A 24276-nucleotide genomic window follows, 5' to 3' on the forward strand; every position below is an offset into this window, starting at 1 on the left:
CAGACATTTCAGTCAAATCCTTTGCAATTAGCTGATGTTAATGGTTAAAAGGATTCCACTGTACTGCTACAAATTTTTGGCTTCTGAAAATTTCAGGGGAAAGATAAATTACCAATCCAGCAGCCTTATCTCCATGGTAATGTGAAGAAATACTTGGCTTGTGAATCAAACTTAAGCTTTGTGACACTTGCCTAGTGGAATTCCATGGCGTTGCTGCAAATGAAAATCAATGAACTTACTTTAGGACCAAGGGAGTTCTCAATGGCAAGTTAACTGCAGTTTTAGTTGTTCATGCTTAAATGAAGTTACAAGGTCGAATGTATGCATCTACTGAAATTCTGTAAGTCATATGCAATTTACGTTATCATCACAAGGGAAGAAAATACTCTCGTTGTCACTGCCAGGTCATCAGGAGGAGCAAAACTGTATGCATAGTCTGTAAGAGGAAGTGAAACAAACTAGAATAAATATTCCTTTAAAAGGCTTCTATCGTTAATACAGGTAGCAGCATCTTTCTCTTGAATGAGAATAATAGATCAACAAAATGTTTTGAATTTAGAATGTATTTAAACACAGATGAGTCCCAAAGTGGTAAATGGATATGAACTTTCCTAAAGTTCAAAGACCAATTACATCCAGAGGGCTGATTTGCCTTGACATACATTCATAGTGGCTATAGAATCAGCTGTAAGCAGGTTACAGGTAACTTCTACCCCCCAGCACAAAAATCCGACTCTGAAGGCCCAGATCCTACATGTGGAGAGAATTCAAACATGCTGCTTTGGGAAACAATCCCTATGTGTTACTGAAGTAAATTTATTACTTACATGTAAGGCTTATAATAAAATTCTCATGGTATAGTTACTAATATTACTAAAAAAGCTCAAGCCTCAGTGACTGTTCTGTACAAATGCTGATAAATCCATGGCAAAGCACACAGTAGTTTTTTTCAGTTAATTCCACACCAGACTGTGTAGGCTTTTCCACAAAGCAAACCAGACAGTCTAACAAACCTTAATTAAACAAAGTCTCAGTTAATCAAGGGAAGAGCTTAGTTCAGATAATAATTTGGTTTTGGTCTGAAAGAAAGGACATCTGTGCTATTATTTGAGATTTGTTATTTCAGTGTGTTACGGTTGGCAGTGAGGTCTTTGGTATTGTATGCCATCATGGGACTGAAATACGCTGCTGGATTCAGGAGGAAAGACAATGAAATATAGTTCTTTATGCCAATTGGAAGAGTTGCGAAGAGACAAATTGAAGACTATACAATGTAATTTAATGGTAATTGAATGATGCCTCCAAAATTTTGTTTAATGCCAGGGTCCAAGAGGACAACCAGGGGATGCTGGCCCTAATGGAGAAATGGGTTTTGAGGTGAGCTTTTAATCATTTATATAGCAATTACAAACATTCAAACAGCTGACTAAGCCTGGACAATATGTTTAGAAATTTATTTTTTGTTGCCTGCAGCTGACTTAAATACCATGAGCTACTGAGAGACTCTTACTTAAAGCTGTTCCAAAAAAATTCTAAAATAAATAGCTTTTTCTGTTGAGAACATTGTCTTTGAGCATACTTTCATGACATCTTGACATAGAAGGTGAATGTTTTCCTTGCAGTTAACAGTAAAACAGCATTAATCATATGCCCTTGCAAATTGTAGATGAAGAAAAGCAGCTGCAGACAGCCTTTTTGCTAACTTCTGCTTCTGTTTTTTGCTTTGTTTTTAATATCTCATTGAAAGAAATGTGACAGAATGTATTAGCCACGTTTGTAATGAAGTACCTGAGGGATAAGCTCACTTAATACAGAAGGGATTTGGCTTATTCAAAAGAACGTGCTTCCTCAGTCACACAAAATCCAGTCTTCTGATTGACTATTAAAAAAAGGTTTATATGTAAACTTTACAAGAAGCAGTCTGATACCATTAACTCATTAAGGGCTGAAGCCTCCAAAAAGGGCTTTGTTCTCCAAAGGCTGTATCTACTTGGCTCCAAGCCCAAACAGTGATGAAGTTGTCAGTTAGATTTACAAAACATAGATGTTTGCTCAGCCTACCAGTATGATGAAAGGTACAGGCTTAGTGTACTGCTGAGTCTTCAATATGTTCTGACCCACAGTGTATTTCCTGAACTCCTCCTATCCCCTCCTTTCTTTTCTTCTGCTGGGCTCTAAAAAGAACAAAGAACTGTGTTGTCTTGATTTGATTTTTCAGACATGCTTCTTTCCCAGTGTCTTATGTCATTCTTCTGCTTCAATTTCGGCTGTACTGTTTAGTTGTTGCAAAATTATTATTAGTGATCATGTGCAATAATAGCTCTTGTACCATACAGGGACCTCCTGGCCCTGAAGGAGAAGCTGGCGTACAGGGGGAACCAGGTGCAAAGGTAAATGCTGAAATTATTCTCTCTTGTACTGTTTAAATGTTCAAATTTGCTTAAAAGCAAATCGGGGATCTGATTCATTAACCAAGTAGATAGTGATACAGGAAATTAACCATTAAGAAATATTGTCATGATGACTGACTGCACTGTTTGTAAACCCTGTCATTGTTAGGAGTGTTGATCTTCAAAATCTAATGATTTTTCTTGTGATATTCCAGGGAGACATTGGACATGCTGGGAAGTCTGGAGAACCAGGCGATCAAGGTTTAAGGGTAAGTGAGGATGCAAATCCTCTTCCAAAACAGGAAAGTATATTACAAATGAAATGCAGGTTGAGCAATCTTGATTTATCAGACAAATTCAATAAGAGGCTATTTTCTGATACCGTTTTTTTTTTGTATCGTAGCAAGTTAAAAAGTATATTGATTGGGGAAGAATGGCCAAAAAACAGTAATCACATATAAAACTAGTATGAGTTCTTCCAAGGCAAATACTTCTATGTCAAGAAATTTAGTCAATAACTTTGTTTTCAACTGTTCATTTCTATAAGGGTGAACCAGGACCTCCAGGAGAAGATGGTGTTCAAGGAAAAGATGGCACAAAGGTATATTAAGTTTTTGTAGCAGATGTAAAGAAGTCATATTAGCTTAAGAACCCAAATCTCGTTTTTTATCCTATTTCATCAGGTAAATAGAGCCCAGCTGAATGTACTTTGTTTTAACATAGGATATCCTGTACATTATAGGCCTTTTAGGTAAATATCTACCCTGCAAGGGCTGCAAAGTTGAATAGGTTGACAAAGAAATGCGAGTTGGACGAGTAAGTACAGCTTATTTCTGTAGTGACTAAAATGCTGGAAAGAGTAAACCCAAGGGTGCTCTGCTCTCTGAATTGGATCAGTGCTGTGCCAGGGACTTTGGCAGGTGCCAGGACAGAGGATGTAATAGAGAACAACCTCAGATACTTGGTCACAGATGGGGCACAATGTGGCTGTAGGAGTGTATGAATGAGATAGAAAGGGCTTTACCCTAACTTAGAGCCTGATCTGAATTTGAGAGACATCAGTTTTAGTGTGTTTTGTGTCAAACCTGAAGATTCAGAATTCACTTTTCTCATGAACAAGTAATTCTGTAGCAGCAGCTTGACTATGCTTTGGTTTTTCTGCTTTGTTTTAGGGAGACCCTGGAGACCAGGGACTTGTTGGAGAAGGTGGTGAAAAAGGAGAGATGGGGTTACTAGGAATTGTTGGGCCCCCTGGTGAACCTGGTATAATGGGCATTGCTGTAAGTGTTTTCAGGCTGAAGGGGACTTTGTGGTCATTTGCTTTTTCTAAGCAAATTTAATTTTGCTTGCTTCCTTTATTTTTTAATTTTCTGATTTTCAATGTAATTAGAGATGACAGTCTTGAAATGAGCTTTCTATGTGCTATAGCTTTTCAGGATTGGTAGAGAGAGGAGACAAATGCTTTTCCTATCTTAAATCTGTGATGTCTTAGCAAATACTGATTCCTCATGACTTGTCATCCAGACACACATACTGCACAACCTGGAGCCTCCTCACTTCAGATCCCTCTTTCATAGTCAACATTATTAGATCACTTGCGTGTTTGTTCTAACATCACTCCTAGCAGTTAAGATCCGTCTATGAACTTGTATGCAACTTCTTAAAGCAAACTAATATTTTGGAGCACAGTTTCCAAAGCAAGTATTGTAGCCTCAAGTCAGACATCAGATTCCCTTACCAAAAATCATCATGTTCTCATTTGCAGTCCTCCTGCTTTCTGTGTAGCTCTTATGTGATGGTGGAGTCTGAGTAAACACTAGTTGGAGGGCCAACTGTTACAGAGCAAGTTTTGTTTCTGATGGAACTATACAACTCTGACTTTCTGTTTTGAGTTGGCAGTTCTGGAGACACTTGCAAGTATGAAAGTTTCATATATTGCAGTTATCACAAACAGCTCAGCCCTGGCACATCTACACTGTGTGTAATTATACTTGTGTACAATAAACAACATCAGCACTGCTTCTGTGGCTCAGTGAGACAGGCAGGTCTGGAAATTCAATGTTTGGGAGGATGCGGTTAGTGGGGCATTTTTCACGTTTCTGTTCTGCATGTTCCAAAGGCAGCTGCAGAGCTGCCTTCCTCCCCACTCATCCTCTCTGGCATCTGGGACTGTTCATGTGACAGTTTTGGTTTGACCTCCTTCTAAGGGATGCAGACAGATCATAATATCCTAGTCTAATCATGGAAATCAGTTTCCTATATACAGTTGTCTGAGTGTTTCATTGGGAGTGAGAGTAATAGTGTATTTTCCTTAAACAGCAGCTTACAAAGCAACAAATAATCTTCACAAATCTGTCTAAACTATGTTTACCCTGGTTTATCACCACAGTGACCCAAAATATGTCTCCCTTTAAAGCTAAATTACCTCCTGTAACTAACACAGCTTTTGGGTAAATTGAAACCAGTGAGCAGTGGACACATTCAGCCCTTTGGGAAAGTCAGTTTTGAAGTGATCTGGAGGGCAGGGGGGCTGTAGCTCCACAGTACCCTTCGTCAGCTGGCAGCACACGCAGTTATGCTGTCACTGAGAGGTGGGCAGTAGTAGGCACCAGCACTTACTGAGTTAGGTCTCTTCTTCCCAGCAATTTGCGTCAGGGCCCTGCTCTTCACACTTGACAGACCCAAGGTTTTCTTACTTTTCCTCTGGCTTTGTATTGCATTTCTTTTAAAAATAGTGTTTGTCTTGAAGGAATTTTATTCCTAAAGTAATATTTTCTGTGTGGACAAGATTATTGGGTTTTTTCTCCTCTATTTTTAGTGCTTTTCCACTAGTTTGATAAGTGATCCCTGCTACTTGCCCACTTATTTCTGCTCTAACTTGAAACAGTCCTACTAACTTGCTCACAGCCATAGTTAACAACATTTTTTCTTCCACTTCCCTGCATTGCAAAAGCCTACTTAATTATCCAGTTTGAAGCACAGTTTAAACGTGTTTCCAGGCCTTTCCCAATCATTTCTTTTTTTTTCTCTAATAAATCTATAGGGCCCTGAAGGAACACCAGGAAATCCAGGTCAGAGGGGCCGTTTAGGAAAAAAGGTAGTATTTTTCGTCTTCCCCGGTCCCCTTGCTTTTATCTGAAAGTCAAATTTACATTACTAAATTCCATTGAACCAAAACTATCCCTGTTTGATGTCATGCTTCAAGCCAATTTTTTTCAAGCCATAGCAATTAGAATTATCATAATTCTGCAATCAATAACATTCAAAACCTTAGGAAATTTAGATTTGTATCAGACTGTGCCTTTGCGACTCAGAACAGTTTCTGCTTCTATTAAAAGTTGTTAAACTTTAGCCAAAACAAAACAATAGAAAGGCTTTAGCTGAGACTTTTTTTTATACTAAAGACTTCTGGGTTCAGACTTTCTAATAACTACAGTAAATGTAATACCTATTAAATAATACTGTTAAGTTACACACTTTGATTAAGCATAAACCACGGTTTGAAACTTAGTGTCAATCTCTTGTTATTTTTAATACAATAACACCAACAGGGGGAAAAGGGGCAGCTTGGCCCTCCGGGAGAAATTGGACCTACTGGTGATTCTGGCCAGCCTGGAGAAATTGGTCCCAAAGGTGCAAGAGGAACTCGAGGTCCCATGGTTGGTACAGAACATGCTTATTTAAGAGCTCACATGTTTCTGTTTTAGCAGAATCATGTCTCTTCATGGAAAGAGGCAAGTCACAGCTGTAGCACATATAAACAGTTTTGAGGTAGCTGGAGATGCAGGGATTGTCCTTTCCAGCCTGTGTGTCCCGTGGTCTTTCAGCATCAGAACAAGGCCTGTGCACCTTTCCAGACAGAAACCTGGGGCACGGATCTGAAAGGATTCATCTTATGCTTTGGTCCTCTGACAGTCAGAGGAGTGGGATGGCAGAGCACTCCATGGAATACTCATGCCCCACACTCCACATATAACCTCACTGCTATGGTTGTTTATTAAACCTTCCCAGTTCCAAAAACAGAAATCATGGGGTTTGCTATAACATGCAATAAGCCTTAGCCATGGCTGAAACAAAGCATTTCAGACAAAGACTGCTACTCTATTAAATAGGAATCTCATCCAAAGTTAACTGAATTAAGTCTGTTTCCATAATAAGCTCCCAAAGCTTGCTCCCCAGTGCGTGAGAGATGCACAGACACATCCAAGCTCCGCACTAGAGAGGCAACATCCCTGTCTCAGTGATTCAGGGCCCAATCCTGTGGCCGCTGAATGCAGCAGTGCGTTCCTGAACACATGAAGTACAGAAGTAAAGTTAACTATCTAATGGCTAATAGTTTTAAGAGAAGGACTCAACTTCCTAAGGTGTTGATCACCCCCAGCTTCTCTCGGCATACTAGCATCTACAGAGTTCTACCCCTCTGAAAGATCAGATCCTTATTAATCTTAATTAAGCACAAGGATTATAAGGTTAGGACTGAAAACGTTGATCATTTTTTCCACAGAACAGGGAAAAGCCCAGTATTGTTTAGTAAATTAAGTAGGACCTAACAAGAAAGTTGTGTGTGTGTCAAATGTCAGTATTTGAAGATTTTTCCAAGTGGTGACTTTATCAAGTAGGCATTGTTGTAACACTTTACAGAAGAGTTCATTTTTCTCTCACTGATTATTGCATTTAACAGGGACACCTAGGAGAAATGGGGCCTGAAGGAGAGTCTGGAATTCCAGGTTATGGGGTGAGTTTTTACTGAATGGGGTGAGATTTTACTGAATTCATGTACACACACATCCTAAAGTGATACTCTGATTTCAGTTATCACTAGGATCTGTATCTAGGCTACACAAATATCTTTAGGAAAGAGAGATACATATATGACATGTGATTGCCTACTCAGAAATGTTCACCTTAAGGAATGGTGACTGGGTTTTGTGAGTTTATTAGCAGGTTTTTACCACTGATTTTAAACCCTTATTTGTCCAATGTATCTCCCCCCTTGTGAATAAAGTTCCTATAAAACTACTACAACTATTCATTATGAGTAGAGTTCAGCAAACACCACAACCTCTGCTGTCTGGCCAGGAAGTTTCTATTTCAGTAACAGAAACTGATTGAATGAAGTTAGTTGAAGGACATAAATATATTGTGGCTTTCACTGAAAAATAGTCATGATTGTCATCATAAGTCCTTGATTGAGTCCTGCTCTTACAGACCATACTGTCCAGTCTCTTTTCCAAACACAAACATCATCAGTGACCCTAACCCTGAAGCAAAAATCAGCCCAGTTCCCCTCACCTGCCAGAACCTGTGATTTCCCACTGTGCACGGAGCTTTTCCTGCATACAATCCATTTTCTGCCTGGGTCCATTGTTTTTGTTGTCATATCATGATTTAGCATTATTGACAAGCAGAAAAAAAACTAGAACAATAGTTACAAGTAGCTAAAAGAAAGTTTGGAATTAATTATTTCTTTAATTATTTGTTTTGGAACTAATTTTAGTTTGATTTGGTTTGGTTCTTTAGGGTCACCAGGGTTCTCCAGGGCCCACAGGGCTCCCAGGCCCCAAAGGAGAAAAGGTATGAAGATGGATTTTATTTTCCTACAGTTTGTGAAATTATCAACAGAGGAAACTTTAGTGCATGCCCTCTGTTTTCGACAGCACACAGCAAAAGCCACCATTTGCTGTATTTGTTAATATTATGAGAGAATAGGAAAAGAGATGCAAACTGGAGAAATGGATCATTCAGAGATGGAGTCCCGAATTATACTATTAAAATGGGTGAGGTTTTAAAACACAAAGTACCCATTGTAAGAAACACATTCTATTGTATCAGATAGCACCACTGCTCTTGGTGAGCACTGCTGACAAAAATAATCAGTGCAGAACCAGCTAAATATTTACTTAACTCTAAGTCTGTGAGTACGCCCACTGATCTGCCTGAAAGCCCAACTGAGATGGACAAATGTCTGTGGTTAATTTAAAATGTTAGGGACAGGATGTGGTCTCTGCTGCTATTTTAGTGTCAGATTTACTGTTGTTCTTTTAAGTCTCAAATCCTGCAAACAGATTTGTGTGCCAGCTGAAGTTTGTGTGACCCCAAGCAGGTACATGGATTCGCTTCATGAAGATGGATTTGGAATTACACTTGACAGAGAAATACATTCTTATACTAAGACCAGTTTTGCAATAAATACTGTTAAGAGGCATTTTTGGAGTCTTCTTTACACTTGTTTTTCTATATTAAGTGTATTTCTCGAAATAGTGGAAGAAATTTTTTTTCCTCTTGTCAAATATCCTGTTTATGCTTTTTTTTTCATTAAATAAAGAAATGATTACATGGAAATTGTTCAAATACTTTTTTTTTTTTTAGTAACTGCCTTTGAGAATAGAGAAAATACCTAGGTTTTTTAGTCCTAAATGCTTTTGGGACATTTAGGTAAATGTTAAAATGGAGTTATGATTTCCATTATATTAGAACCATAAGCATCATATTCACTTTTAGCATCTATACAGCATGCTCTCTGTTTTTTATTAGCATTAAAACTTGTGTGCATGGTAGACAAGGTTGAATTTCCAAGTTAACATTTTTTAATACTTATCTTTGGTTTAGGGCTACCCAGGCGAAGACAATACAGTCCTTGGACCACCAGGGCCCATAGGTGAACCAGTAGGTCTTTCTTTCTCAAACAAATTATATTAGTGCATCTTGAGACAGGAACCAATGCTGTTCTTTCTGAAGCTTTGTATCCCTGTCTCAGGAGTCAGTACCCCCTTGCACAAAAATGGTCCTTTAACAGGCAATCTGTCTCTGAAAAATGCAGTTGTGTGCTCTTTCCTGCTTAAGCTTATGTGCCCTCTATTTAATTACACTAATGCCATTAGTCTGTGTGTAGACCAGCACATTTAGCAACAGAATTTTACCCTCTCTCTTTACCCTGAATTATATTATACCTAATTGCTTTACTAATCAAAAACGTTTTGACTTATTTCATTATCACTGCTAACTAATTTAGCTGATTTAGAGAACTTTACTTTGTAGCTATTTTTGTACTAAATTCGTGTGTGGGGTATCTCTCTGCTGCAACTATGAACCTGTAAAAAAAAAGCCATCTCAAAATCTTATTAAAAGTGTTTCATATTCAGCCTTTGATTACGCCAGAAGCATTTCTTGTACAGTCTACTTCTCTTCTGAGTCACCTTAATGTTTATACCTTGCTTTCTGAAAAGGCAGGACTATAAGACCCTGATGTAGCTGAAGATAAAGAGTCTGGACCAGGTTCTTAACTTAATTACAGTGATGCTTGAGGGAAGAGACTCCACCCATTCTGTTGTAGCCGAACTGTCTCTGTAATGCTGACTGCTCAAACCTTGCAAGTGGGGCCCTTTCACCTGGTGGGGTTCCCTGCAGGAAACATGCTATGTGGTTGCTGAAACTTTGGAGAGTATACAAGCAGTTGCACAATAGTATCTCTTGGTGCATATGCACTAGAAGTGACTAATCTAATCAGATGTGAACTGTAAAGATACATTGCAGTTAGTGCTGCCTGGGCACTTTTTCGTTATGTGCTTTTACTTAAGTCAGGTGGGAAATTTATTATTTCATCTAATGATTGGCTGGATGTCTTTTGGAAAGACTCAGCCATTCTTACTTTTTATGGGTGTGATTCCCTATCCCATAATTTTTCCTTTGACTTAGATTTGGTGCATTTGCTACAATGAAAGTTAAAATTCTGGGGAAAAATCCAGTTTCTTGTGGGACTGGAATAAGGACCTTTTTCTAAAGTAGAGCTAGTTTGAATGCAGCAGGAAGAATCACATTAATCACAAAAATCATACTATTTCCTCTGCTGCTGTGCAGCTCTCTCATGTGTGAGGCATGCTGAGGGATTGAAATTACCTTTATATCAGGACAAGCTTAAAGATTAAAGCAGATTTTGACTACAGCAAGTAATTTCAGAAGAGAACCCAATTTTTAATGTGCTGTCTTACAGAAACCAAAAAGAGAGTTTTCCCTTCATTTCTTGAAAACAGAGTCTCTTCATTTATTTGTTCAGATTTTAAATTAAGATATCATATATATTTATATATGGGTATAAACCTGGAGAAGTTCTACTGAGGTCAATACTCCTATTTCATTTAGGCCCATGTAAGATTGATCTCTTAGCTTCTAGTCTTCAGTTACAAAATATTTTAGACAACGGTTACTGTTTGCAATGGATTTTGTTTAGAAAAAAATCATGTTTATTCATGTTTATTCCTTTAGCCAACTTTAATATTTATATTCCTCAGTTCCATATCATTGGTTAGTCTGTTTTGGGAGAAATCCCAGCTTTCTTTCTGCAGCATTCTTTCAGTTCAGCTGTTATATTTTGCTCTTTGGTTTTTTCTCTAGGGTCCTAGTGGTGAACGTGGAGATAGAGGAGAACCTGGTGATGAGGGCTACAAGGTAATACCTCTTGCTTTTTATTCTTTTTTTTTTGAACATGGCGTGCTATGCATACATGTGGAGTAATGTAGCAGAAGTATCATCTCTCACAAGTGCACAGAGATGTACTTACTTATTTACTTACGCCTCGCTGCACTGATGAACTCTTAAAACACTTTGGACCATCTTTCATATGAGAAGTTGAGAGCTGAAACTCATGAGTTGGAGAAGACTTGAATGACCCTACAGTGTATAAATACTTGATGGGATAGAATGAACATGAAGGAGACAGACCCAGTAGTGTCCAGTGACAGGACAAGAGGAACAGGGCAAAAACTGAACCACGTGAAATTCCATTTGAAATGGCTTTTTTTTACTGTGAGGATGAATGAGCACCAGAAAAAACTGCCCACAGAGGTTGTGGAGTCTCCATCCTTGGAAATACTCAAAACTTGACTAGATATGGTCCTGGGTAATCTTATCTACCTGGCCCTGCTTGAGGAGGAGTGTTCCACTAGATGATCTCAAAAAGTCCCTTACAACCTAAACCTTCTGTGATTCTGTTATACTGAATGAGTTAACATTTTTCTCTGAAATTTAAGCACATTTTACACAGATAATACAGATAGACATAGTAATAAATGAATGAACTGAATCTATGCTTACAGAAGTGCAGAAATGTTTAAACAATATGTAATTCCCTCTTGCAGTTTGGAGTAGAGAATGTAAAGAATAAAAACTCCATAAGGTTCGATGTTGGACATCTGAACATACTTTATCTAGGTCATATCACTGAATTTGGGTCCACCCAGCTCCCCCCAAGATGGGCTTTGCAAGGGAGTCTATAGCTCTGGGTATGACAGGCTGAGTTACTTGTATTGCAATATGCTATATTTTCTCCTTCCCAGGGTCATATAGGTCTTCCAGGGCTTAGAGGACCTACTGGACAGCAAGGGTCTCCAGTAAGTGTTTCAAACAAGTGAGATTCATCCATTGACTGTTGAAAATATGTTTTCATCTGCGTTCAAATAATTCTTTTCATTTATATAATTTTATTTTTTTTCCAAAGGGAGAGCCAGGTGAACTGGGAGAGCAAGGACCAAAAGGAGAAAGAGGTTCAGGAGTAAGTAGAAAAAAGCAAAGCAAAATTGCACTTAATTTGGATTTGTACGTTTTTACTGTTCACTGACTATCCTAGGAAAACTGTTATTGAAGGCTAGAACTGAGTGTTTGGGTTTCCTTTTCATACCTGCAGGGAAAACAAAAACATAAAATGGAAAATTGCATACTGGGATAGTAAATGTGTGTTATTTGATAGGTAAGTGGTTTGACTTTGGAGTGATATAAAGCTTTACAAGAGGCTCTTTTGGAAACGTTTCAGTGATATTCAATTATACCCTTAAGTGGAGTTCCTTGTGGCAAAGTAGCTCTGGAAGGCACCTGGGATTTTGCTTCTCTGATCTGTAAATGAAGACTCCTGATACTACACTACACTGAGTTTTCAGAGCTGTGGAAATAAGGAATTTGCCCCAGAATAGTAGTGGCATAATGAAAGAGCAAGTCATGACAAATATCAAAACCAAAGTCTTTCCCTTTAGAAATAATAGTTTGTCTCAGTGATGTGTTTAAAATTGGCAAGAATGTTTTGTATTCTCTCATGGGCTGAATATCATCGGCCTTTGAGATTTCAAAAGATTTAGGCTAAAAGATTTCTTACAATACCAATTGCCATTGCAATTGAAATGAGATATTTTGTGTGAGAAGTTCCGTAGAGTAACTATGTTAGAGTTCCAACATTTTCTAGGTAACTACAAGAATCTGTAGTAGACTAGGACTAGGGAGCAACAGAAAGGAAATATGATGTGAAAACATAGCCATGCACTCAGACATATTTCCTTTGAGAAACTACTCATAGCACAGGATAAAATCAGTAATTCCTCTTGGAGAATGTTTTCTTTTTATTGCAAATGCTCCTCAGATTAATACAACCTTTTACAAATGTGGAACCAATATCCAGCTTGGAGCAATCATAAGAACCTAAAGGTTTACACAAAAATGTTAGTAGTGAAACGATTCATATAGTCTTAACTCCACTGGCATTACTTTGTAAGGCTATAGCAAGCCTTACAAAGGTAATCCCATAAACAGCAATGCTGAGTCATCTGGGTTTATGCATCCAGAAATTGTAATGAAAACAATATTAAGTTCTTTGAACATGCATATTCCAGTTCTGATTGGTGGACTTTTCTTATCCAATTCTTAATAAAAAGGTATTAAATTAAGGAATAGAACAGCATTTTCTGTTTTTATCATATTTACATTAATTATGAAACATTTACAACTACAGTGACCCAAGCTTTTTCACTTTATTGCATGTTTTGTCTTATTGCAGCATAGTAGTTTAGTATAACTTCTGCTTTAATGAACTGTGTTTAAAATAATTAATCTGGAAAATCTTGAAAGCTTTTTTTCTACTTGTTCTATGCTAACAGACATTATTCTTGTCCCTGTTGTCCAGTTGTTGCATTTTTTAGAGGGAGGATAAAATTAATGACATAGATCTTTGTATTCTGTGGAGAATATCCTATAAACAAAGTTCTCTGAGAAGCTTTTCTTCCTTGATGCTTGGCCTCTTGGTCACTAAACCACTTACAAGAATTTTATCTGCTCAGTATTGCTCGGTTTTCTAAGACTACAGATTTCTACATCAGCCAATATGAAAAAAAAGGTCTGGTTTTAAGTAAATTTTATCTTTTTTGTACATCTTAGATAAAAAGAATGTTCCCATATGTGACACTATTGTTTTCCATTGTTGTCTTTCACGGGCATTTAGTGTATGCACATTGTCTGCTTTTCATGATTTCCCTTTTAAAGAGTACAGGAAATGCTGTAAAAGTGTACTTCCTCACAGAGGGGTGGCTGATAGAGAAGAAATTGTCAGCTTCATAATGAAAAATGTTTTATGCCTCTTGCTAGAAAAAGTTCTGAAAACTACACTATACCAATTCATAAAAGGGAAAGATATATACAATTCTACCAGAAATTTATTCACTTTTACTTCAAAAGCTTTCTGCTGTCTCCTGAAATGGAAGTAATCTGATTCATAGCCAGGCAATGTGAACATGCATACTATGAAGGGAACAATCATCAGCTCTTAGAGGATTGAGTTTAAGACATTTGTCAGTTCACAAGTGTTTGTAACTTTTAGGGACCCACAGGGAAGAAAGGAGCGATGGGTCAGGCAGGCAAACCTGGAATTCCTGTAAGTAGTAAAATTCTAAAGTCTATTTTCAGGTTATAAAACAAAGAAAATACTAATAAAAATAAAAACAAAATTGCATCATGCCGTGGTACCTGCAGGTCTTATGTTCACTCTAAGGAACTTCCTTATTATCCAGGAAGTGTAAAGGAACTCCTGTCATTTTTTAATATTAATAATTTTTGAAATTATGTTAAATTATACCGAATTATGTTCAATTACTCAGCATATGGAAGTGAGGTACGACTAATAGAACAACAAGGTCCTTCCCGCCTGTAAAGTTACTTAATTAGATCATTTTTGCATATGGCTTGTAGTCCATTTGGAGGTTATCACATTATATTGCACAGAGCTGTACTACTGTTCACTCCTGGCCCCATCAGTTCTTAGAACAGCTGCAGCCCACAGAAGCTTGGATCCATATGTCCATGATGGATACATGTGGTAGATCCCTTGAGGTTTATTTGTTTTTCTTGCTTGCCCTGAGCTGAAATTTTTAATGTTCTTTCTGAATTTACTGTAGAGAAGATAACTTGCATCCCTTTCTCCCTGAGGGAGAAGAAAGAGCAGGAAGCAGTAGGTTGTTCTGTAAATATAGCTAAGAACAAAATGCATCAAGGTTATTTTGGTCCCCTAATAAATAGTACCACACAAGCACATATTGTAAATAACTTTTACTACCTCACATCAAAACATTGTCAGTAACTGGAGAAATGCAGCTGCTTCACAGAGCTTGTACCTGCTGAGCAGAGGGCAAGAATAGCCTACTGATGGTAAGGAACTGTGTGTCTTTTGTAAATACTCAGCTTTTTCCTCTGGAGGACTGCAGAGAGTGTATCATTCAGCAGACAACGGAAAAGAGGGAAAGGCAAGAGAAGTGAGGAGAAGGCCGTAAAACTAAAACTTAAGGAAGTTTCAAAGCACATCCCAAATGCAAGATACTTCAGCAACCAGAAATTAGAAATATGATTAAGATGTCACACTTCTTACATTGTGTGACTGTTGTTAACTATACTTTTTCAGAGAAGATGTTTTCTAGTGAGAATATTTTAAATTTCTGAGAACTACATTCACAGAGAGATCATTGCAGAAGCCCAAGCCCTTTAAGATAGTGCATGTTAGTCTAAAGGGAAATAATTGTAAGTAAATAAATCAATGTTCCTCTGTTGGATGTGACATGAGGCTTTTTTTGTAGAAGTATAGCCACAGTTACCTTATTAGAAAACTTACCTTATTAGAAATTTGTATGTATTTTGATATGTTAAAATTTGAACAGCATAAATTTGTGAAAGTATTACTGAGTAGTACTAAATATCTAGTAAAATAAAGTCTGAAAAGATATACGGTTGGGGGGGTTCAGAGATAAATAAATTCCTTTATCGGGTTTCCTTGCTTCAGTTTAAGAGTCAACACGCTCAGTCATCTTCCAGGCCTGGCACACAAAGGGGGCAGCTCCATGGTTTCAGCTCAGATCCCATAACACAGCAAGTCTAAGGTTAAACCAGCAGCATTCAGAACTCTGACTCACAACATCCTCTACGAGTATTCATTCGTATCACTGGGTCTACTGTTATGCAGGGTTTAGGAAATACTGTGGCTGAAATCTGGTTGTATGATGGTGAAGTGCTATATTTGATTTAAATTTGTTTCAAGGGAAAACCGGGGCCAGCAGGGCAGAAAGGAGCAGTTGGGTACCCTGGACCAGAAGGCATTCCTGGGAACCCTGGCAAGACTGGGCTGTTGGGGAAGCCTGGCCCTAAGGTAAGTTGCTTTCCACATTGCCTCTGTGTCATTTTGCATTACAGATTTTCTAAGGTTAAGATATTTAAAAAGGAGGAACCATTCTCAGTTCATTGAGCATCTTGAAAATTAGACCAATTCTTTTGTTTTCTTTCTTTTTTACTCCTAATATTCTGGCCAGGATATAAAGTTACCAGGATATAAAGGGAAGGGTGCTGTGAGAAGAACTATTTCATTAGTATATGTTAGTAGTAAGTACAGCTAAGTGAAAATGATTTCTGATTCAGAGAGGCTGCACGGTTCTGTTCCTGAAAATGAGCCATAGACCCCAACTGAGACTGTTTCCTCTCAGGCTCTGAGATAATCCCACATTTTCCCTCTTGTCTTTGAATTTGTAACCTATGCCTCTCTACCTAAATAATTCTGAAGCTTTGTCCAAAATCGGTGAAAAAGAGTGTAAGGTATCTGGAAGCATTCTTGGAAACAGGTTTTTGTCTGACTGTTCTTTGTCACCTGTGGGCCAAAGATGGTGACCTGGTGCCTCTGGGAGTAGTGACACAGTTCTGCGGTGAGTCCCTCCAGAGAGAGGGAGAAAATTCCTTTAGTTATTCTCATCATTGAAAATCTAATCACTTTGATTTCAAGTATGGTATTTCTCAGTAGTTCTGCTGGTATTGACCAGTAATTGTTATAAAATGTTGCCAAGTTAGATTTTGTGTTAGGAATTAATCAAGGTGCTGAGTGAGGCACTGTTGTTGCAGGTATGAATTTCCAATCTGGTTGAACAAAAAGAATATTAAATATAGGGGGCAGGCGTACCCTATTCAGGTCTCTCCAGTTTCAGATCATAAACCTCTTCCAAGTTCTTAAAATTCTCTGGAGTTGAATTTAGGAGTATCATCCCAAAGAATTCTTATATTTTTGCATTTCCACTGGAAATGTCATACAATCATATCAAAGATGACTCCATTACCCCATTATAATCTGTAATAAGGAGAGGCATATAACTGATTTATGCCACAATGAATAAAAACCCACAACTATTGCTATGTAAGTTTGTTAGACCATCGGTTTATAAACCACAGCACCATATTCAAAAGCCCTGAAAATCACATTTAATATAAAAATCTTATTTCATATAACCCTTTCATTTCTGTGAGTGCATAACTGAATGTCATATTAAATAAAAAAATATCTATACATGCATGTATTTCTACTACATTATGTTACAGAAATATTCATTATGCCTGATACTTAGAAATAAATGTGTTGAATTTTGAATGTTTCTCTGGGCAGGTAGTGTCATTTTGTTTCATGTGGAGTTACTTCTTCCTGAAAAATGAATATTGTAAATCTCAACCATATTTTCAGCCTTTTACTTTTGGAATTTTAACAGAAATCCAGATGATACTGCTGATCATAGTCTTTCTATGTATTTTGACATATTATCAGTGTGTGTCCATATATACAGAAAGCATTAAGTGGTTTTGACTGATTTTATGTTAGAAGCCTGTTTCAGCATACAATGAAAAATCATGTTTGGCTGTTCTGCTTGTAATCCATTATTTTCAATTTGTTAAGGGTAATAAAGGAAACTCAGGCTTACCAGGTCTGGCAGGTTATCCTGGAGCTCGAGGTCCCAAGGGATTGTCAGGCATGCCAGGGCCCATGGGAGCACCCGGACTAAAGGTACACACATAGGATCTTGTTGTTTAGGTACAGTATTACTGATGTTGCTTAGTCTTCATACTGCAATCACTGACTGTGGAATCATCATACTGCTGTTAATCATATGAGTAACCTAAGTCAAGACTTACTTGAAGGCTAAGACTACAAGTTGCATTGACCTCATTTCCGTAAACTGTAATTTGAAAATAGAGGTCCCATCCAAGTGCTAGTCCCAGCTCCAGAAGCTGTTCAAAGCACTTTTATTTATTCCAGCTTTATAGCCAAACGTTTCCTGACTTTTATTTCTAACCTTCTGTAGCTACTAGAACGGTTGGGATAATTTGAACACCTGAGCAACCTATAAGCAAAGTACTATAATTTCAAGCCTAAATCTCAAGTTTGGGAGCTTAAGACTCACCTGGGACATCCATTTATCATAGGACTTAAACTGTTCTTGCTCAGTCCTATTAGAAAGAAATAAATCTGAGTGTGCTCCATTTTCCAGGCAGTTCCATGTACCTGACATCAACATATCCTTAAATTAATTAGACTCATTTCAATTTTAAAATAATCAAACAGTGGAAACAGTACAGATAATTTTCTTCATGTAGAATAGATTTTTGTTTCTCTGAAATCATGATTTGCAGTGCTCTGTGAGGTTTTATGGGTAAGCAGTTCTTTAAAACCTTAGGTTACTTTAGAACTGGAAATACTGTCTTTGTTATATTTTCATGAAAATATTTTAGTATAAACTGTATTCACTATTTGTAGTGTTTATTGCCAGTGCTCCCAGTCTGAATTTTACTCCTTCGTCTAGACAATGAGCTGTAGGAGGTAGTTCCTGGTCAGAAGTGCATGCAAGGAATAGATGAGTTGAGGGAAAACTGTTGCCACATATACTACCAAATAAACATTAATAGTGGACATACCAAGTCAGACCAAAAGACTGTCTTTTTTAAAGCAGAAAGGTAAAACCTAGGGAAGAGCATAAGCACAAAGCGTGAAACATGTATAATTACAGGTTTTATTGCAGCTCAGTAACCTCCTGAGCTAGACATGATTTCTATGTATTTGATAGTCCTGAAAAGATTTGTCTTGCCAAAACTTTCCTAGTTTCCATTTGAGTCAATGTAGATTTCTAGTTGAACAGCAGGGAGTTCCACAAGTACACTATGTCTTGCTCAGAGGATTACATTTTAAATTTACTTTTGACCTGTCTATTCTGTATTTCATTTTGTGAATTTACTGCTTACACTGGGAGATACCATACTAGAATTGATTCAACATGTATGGGTTTTACATTTCCACATCAAGCAGCAGTCAAGTCACATCTGCATTTTAGTGTATGTATAATTATTGAAAGCATTCCTGAGGGAAATAAAACGAATGGAGTAAGTCTATTTCTTAGAGAGAAAGCGTGTTCCACACTTCTGACAGGAAACCCATATTTACACTTATAACTTTCACAATTGTAATAAAAGTTATATTTTCTTCCTATTTACAGGGTGAGAAAGGACTTCTAGGTCATCCAGGAAAGCGAGGCAAAAGAGGCCTTCCAGGATCACAAGGTGACCAAGGACCAGCAGGAGACACTGGACTGAAAGGACAGGCTGTATGTAATCACAGCTGTTGATGCAAAACAAGTATTCCAAAAGTTTTGAACATGAAATAATAGTAAGGATGCCTGTTCCTATTACAGGGAGAAGATGGAGATCAAGGTTTAATGGGGTTTCAAGGATTCCCAGGTCCAAAAGTATGTGCTCGTTCTTTTCTGTTAGATCTTAAGCCATTACAGAGAGAGAACATTAGGAAAGAGTAGAATTAATCATCTTTAACAGTAATTTGCTCAAAATACCTCTGAACTGTTGGAACATGGTAGGCAGAACTGTGTACTCCATGTCTAAGGATAAATATTCTGGCTCAGTGCACTTGGTATTTTCACTGTTACTGCTCTTAGAAATTATCTTACTTTCACTGATTACAAGAGATTGAAACAAGTGGATAGCCAATGTCCATATTTGACTAAATTGTTCTTTTGCATTTTCAGGGTCCTGCAGGGGACATTGGCTTATTTGGAATTCTGGGCCCGAAAGGTCCAACAGGCCAAGTTGTAAGTGTTTTCAATCCATGAAAGAGATTGTCAGGGTGGTTTGCAGGTGGCACACATTTTTAAGTTAGAAAATAATCTTTTTTCTCATTAATAAGGCCAGAACCCTCTAACCAAACCTTTCTGTCTGAGACTATGACTCTAGTAGAAGCCCTTTGCTTGTACTGCAACGCTGCTCTGGTTGCAACGTGCTTACAGACACACAAGCAGAGCTGGATTTTTAATATTGAAAGAAAAAAGCAAGCTCTGCTGACTAATTGTGGCTCTCCTAGCATAATTTCATCTACACAAGCCATCTTATGACTGCCATATCTTTGTCTATTGGAGTTGAAATTCCTCTTACTGGCAAAAGTGCTGATTGAATACCTCTGTCCTACTGCAAAAGAGAAACGGATCAAACTTTGCCTGCAGTAAGACAGAGTGGTGCTCAGGGATTATTGATTAATAGGCAGTCTTTCTTTAATAAATATTTTCTTTTTATCTAAAAGATTCCTAACCTGCATTAGCTTATTCTTCATTACATTCTGCTTTCCTACTCACTAAAAATGTGGAAGCATCTTTAGCACTTTTTAATACTAGGGAATGTGCATCCAGCTTACAGCATCAAGTGATGTAAAAGGGGGAAAGGTTACAGCATGGAAGATCTTAGTTCAAAATGTTTTTTCTCTCACTGCTGCCGTTGCCATCACAGAACTGAATTTGTTCAGTTAACCAGATGCAGAGCAGCAGCTTTAGGGGCCTGTTCTAATAGCTGCCTTATTTTTCTAAATATTCCTATGAAAGATAAACACTGGACATGAGCAGTTTGCTCTAAGTGAAATGGAACAGGAAGGTAACATTTTAACAGCACTTACTGGCAGCCTTGCAAGACTACTTGTGCCCAGTAATATAGCTGAAGATATGGTTGATTGTAGCTCAATAAATACGTAGTCTTTTGTAATCAGAGTACGTAAGTTTCCACTGGTTTTAGTGCATCAATTTTGACATTAAAAAATATGTGTGGGCTTTCCAACCACAACTATTACAAATTACTAGAATACTTACCTTCCTGATTTTGTTGCAATGTGCACTTAATACTTAGAAAGAGAATATCACCATGATCTTTTGGATATTTGACAGGGCTGTGTGCTGAGCAGCTTTAAACCAGAACATGTCATGAGGATTTTCTTAATTTTGTAAACACGGTGGACTAATAAATTCTTTGCTTGTTTACAGGGATATATTGGCCCTGTTGGTCAAGAAGGTGTAACAGGCCCAGCTGGCAGGCCTGTAAGTTTCTCTTTATTTTTGTATAATCCATTTATTTCACCTACCCTTTCTTTAAGTAATCTCCTTCTGCAACCTTCTAATTTTTTCTGTCTGCAAATAGCCAATTGGACCTCCTTTTTTTATACCATATGGGTGAGATAATGTGTGTGATTCCAGCATCTATAATACAAACAAGAAAAAAAAGTTACAAAACCCAATGACAAAGTCATTGCAATGGCCTTCTGTCTAAGTACAGTGTACAGAGGGCATGCCTACAGGGGCAGTGGGCAAGTCAAGGTGTAAAACAGCACATAGTGACTGCCACCTGAATATTCTTTCCCAGCCTTAGATCTGAGATATATTTAGGGAGTATCACACTTGATTTCAATATAGTTTATTTTTTATGTGTTGTGAGCTGAACTGTCCAGAGTGCCCCTCTAGACACTCTGGGAGTGCCCATGAGCCCTTGTAAGGGTGTTCCAGGTGCTGTTCGAGGTCCCTGTCACAACTCAAATATCATCTCAGCCTTTCTGACAACCTTCAATGCACCTCAAGTTCCCTGCAGTGGGGAAGCTCTGTCCTCATCCCCGTTTCCATCTCTTGTCACAATCCCAGTGCCAGAGCCAGATTTGTTTTGTGAGAGAAAACCCTGTGGCTCATGTCTGCAGGGTAGTTTTAGAAGCTCTTTGGACCATGCAGGTTACTCTGATGAACTAGACGTGGAGCGAATGAGAATATCTAGAAATTGAAATAATCATAAAAATAACAAATACACAATAAAAGTAATAAATACGAATATTTACAAGTGAAAAAGAAGGGTAATGTTCCATCTACAATTCTTTCCACTTGTTGGGAAAAACAGTACTTTAAATCTTGCACTATTCTTTTCAATTGCACCAAGGAGAAAAACTTCACAGTTGTGTGTACTTGTATGAAGACTTTTAATAGACTTCATATTGAATGTAATAGTTTGCCATTATCGTTCAAAAAGCATTATAGTTGAATATTACTTCTGTGTTATGAAATGTAGCCATCGAGGTACAAAATTCTTCCAGGAAAGAACTGTAGGATTGTTGCCATCCTTGGAAACAGTTTAAGTGCAAAACTAGCCAAAAATGTCAGAAAAACTGTGTCTAATCTGATTGAAAACTAATATAGCTTAATAGAAACATATATGTGATGAATGGATTTCTTCAGTGATGGGGAATACTGAGTTTTGTTCTCTGCTCTTAAGATGGTGAAGCACTGATGTATTACAGTGGATGAAATTGTGGGGAATACAGCTGATAGACAGGGACAACAGAGACAGTTAAAATTACTGAGAAAAGACGTATTTGCAAGCTGAAGAAAACAACTTTCCATATATAGAAATTGCAAAATGTTTTCAGGTAATTTAGTTTTCTAGTAGTACAGGAAAATCAAATGACCAGAGTTGTAAATACTTCCACAGATGAAACTGGATTTTCCATGTGAGTAGTATAACTTGAATGGATATTGATCTGCTTATTTCAGTCCTAGGCATCTAGAAAGCATATTGGATTAACAGCTTCTCTTTCTTACAGGGACCAAGAGGTGAAAAGGGCACAAGGGGTGAAATGGTAAGATAAAACAATTTTGTGCTTTCGTATTCTTGGCTGTGTAAAAACAGTACACTGAGTGTACTCTTGCATGCTCTGAATACCAGGCAGTTGTGTTGTGCTCCAGGAGAGCACTAACCAAGAAAGCTGGTAGCATGTGTCAAAAGTCTAACCTTTTCTTGTTCAAGTTGACTTATGTAGATATGACCAGTGGGTGTGAGCTGTTGGGCAGTATGGCCCCTGATCATAGAGCAGGCACATACTCCAAATCTGTCCTAGTTCAGATCTAAAAGAAAAACCTTCTGTCACATTTGTTGTCAGTGCCTCCCAGCATGCATGCACATGTTCACAGATCTGTATCATCTTCTCTAGAGAGGGAGAAGTTCAGGAGAAGCCTAGGCCTGTGGATGAGTGTCTACGCAATGAACGCCAACTGTAGGAACAGTAGGCAGCACAGATAGGTTATGAACTTGCTGTCTTTCATTTTTTGGTAAGAATATTACACTAGTTGTTGTACGTTCATAAACGTTGGATTTAATTTTAAAATTGTGTTAGTAAAATCTCCTATTAATGATGGCTATGTGAAAAGCCATTAGGTTATCATGTTTACAGCAAATATGAATACAAATTTGATAAATACAATATTGCCTTATGTGGCAGATGTATTAGTTCCTTTTCCAGTAACTAGCAGATGTGATCTTCCTCCTGGTCCTCTTACCCTGCCTTCACCCCATCTCACTTAAAATAATTTAGTTTCACTTATCTTATTGTATTTTGCTTTTAGCAGCCACCTGTGAAAAATCCAATCTAACTGCCTTATTAAAATTTTGAAAAATAAAACAGAAATATTCATAATATCTTAAGGAATAAAAGCTTGGAACTAAGCTTTTTCTATGTGTCTTGGAGAACTTTCTTCTTTGATTCTAATGCTCTTCTCTTTGGTCCTAATGCTCTTGAGGCACCTGCTATCTCAGAATAGAAGAGAAAAACTAGTTTCTTAATCTGTGCTGCTATTATCTAAACTCTTTTTCTACTGTTTGTTCATAAGAATTATTATGACAGCATAGAGCTAAAAATGCTGACACTTAAAAAAACAATAAAACCCATTTAAAATAGTGAACAAGAAACGTCCATTTCCATTATTGGTGCTGGTGTTTAAGAAGTTAATTCCTAAATAAGTTCTTCAGTTCATCAAGATAAGTTAATCTAGTAAGACTGTCTTCAGAACAAGAATGTTTAATTTTAAATCATGTACAGTGGCATTACTTTCCCCAAAAGAAGGGATTTATTTCCAACTCTTTTCAGTTACAAAAGACCTTAAAGGTCTTATTATTTTCATCCAAATGTGTATTGTGAGCTTTTATTTATACCTCTAAAATTTATATTGGCATTCTTCCTAGAATCAAATAGATTTTAACCTTTTTGTAGTATCTAAGTTTTAGTTATATATTTTAATCTATCAGGGTTACAGTGTTCACAGTTTACTAGAAAAATATGTCCTTTTATCCCCTGGAAAATGGAAGGTAAATTCATGTCTTCTTATTGAGATCAGTGGTGAAACAAGGCTCATGTCCTGTAGGCTATTTCTGGATAGTCAGAAACAAAGTTCATTGAAAAATTTTAGTCAAAATTTAATCAATAATTATTGAAACTATTTTTCAATTCAAAATATTCATTTCACTGTGATTGAAATGTTAATAAAAACATGGAATACACTTAGGAATATTGTCTCAGAATTCTGACATTTCTGAAAGTGTGTTTTCATTTTCTTAATGGTTTTTATTTCATAGCATGTCACCTAATCAGTTATAATATACAATCATAAGATAATCCAGGTTGTAAGTGATCTCAAGACATTTAAAT

General features: G+C 37.4%; 1 protein-coding gene across 1 annotated transcript in view; it reads left to right on the plus strand.

Annotated features, from left to right (window-relative positions):
- COL24A1 (collagen type XXIV alpha 1 chain) overlaps positions 1-24276 on the plus strand; it is a 125584-nt gene that overhangs the window by 90267 nt on the left and 11041 nt on the right. Inside the window, exons 33-53 of the mRNA XM_027719937.2 lie at positions 1324-1377; positions 2337-2390; positions 2606-2659; positions 2938-2991; positions 3563-3670; positions 5434-5487; positions 5942-6049; positions 7072-7125; positions 7911-7964; positions 9000-9056; positions 10782-10835; positions 11723-11776; positions 11884-11937; positions 14023-14076; positions 15727-15834; positions 17395-17502; positions 18986-19093; positions 19181-19234; positions 19529-19591; positions 20804-20857; positions 22399-22434. Of these exons, the coding sequence (XP_027575738.1) occupies positions 1324-1377; positions 2337-2390; positions 2606-2659; positions 2938-2991; positions 3563-3670; positions 5434-5487; positions 5942-6049; positions 7072-7125; positions 7911-7964; positions 9000-9056; positions 10782-10835; positions 11723-11776; positions 11884-11937; positions 14023-14076; positions 15727-15834; positions 17395-17502; positions 18986-19093; positions 19181-19234; positions 19529-19591; positions 20804-20857; positions 22399-22434 (1398 nt within the window). The remainder of the gene's footprint in view (positions 1-1323; positions 1378-2336; positions 2391-2605; positions 2660-2937; positions 2992-3562; positions 3671-5433; positions 5488-5941; positions 6050-7071; positions 7126-7910; positions 7965-8999; positions 9057-10781; positions 10836-11722; positions 11777-11883; positions 11938-14022; positions 14077-15726; positions 15835-17394; positions 17503-18985; positions 19094-19180; positions 19235-19528; positions 19592-20803; positions 20858-22398; positions 22435-24276) is intronic.

The sequence above is a fragment of the Pipra filicauda genome, unplaced genomic scaffold, assembly GCF_003945595.2.
Source record: "Pipra filicauda isolate LSUMZ 115617 unplaced genomic scaffold, ASM394559v2 scaffold164_size1636381_pilon, whole genome shotgun sequence".
NCBI classification, from domain to species: domain Eukaryota; kingdom Metazoa; phylum Chordata; class Aves; order Passeriformes; family Pipridae; genus Pipra; species Pipra filicauda.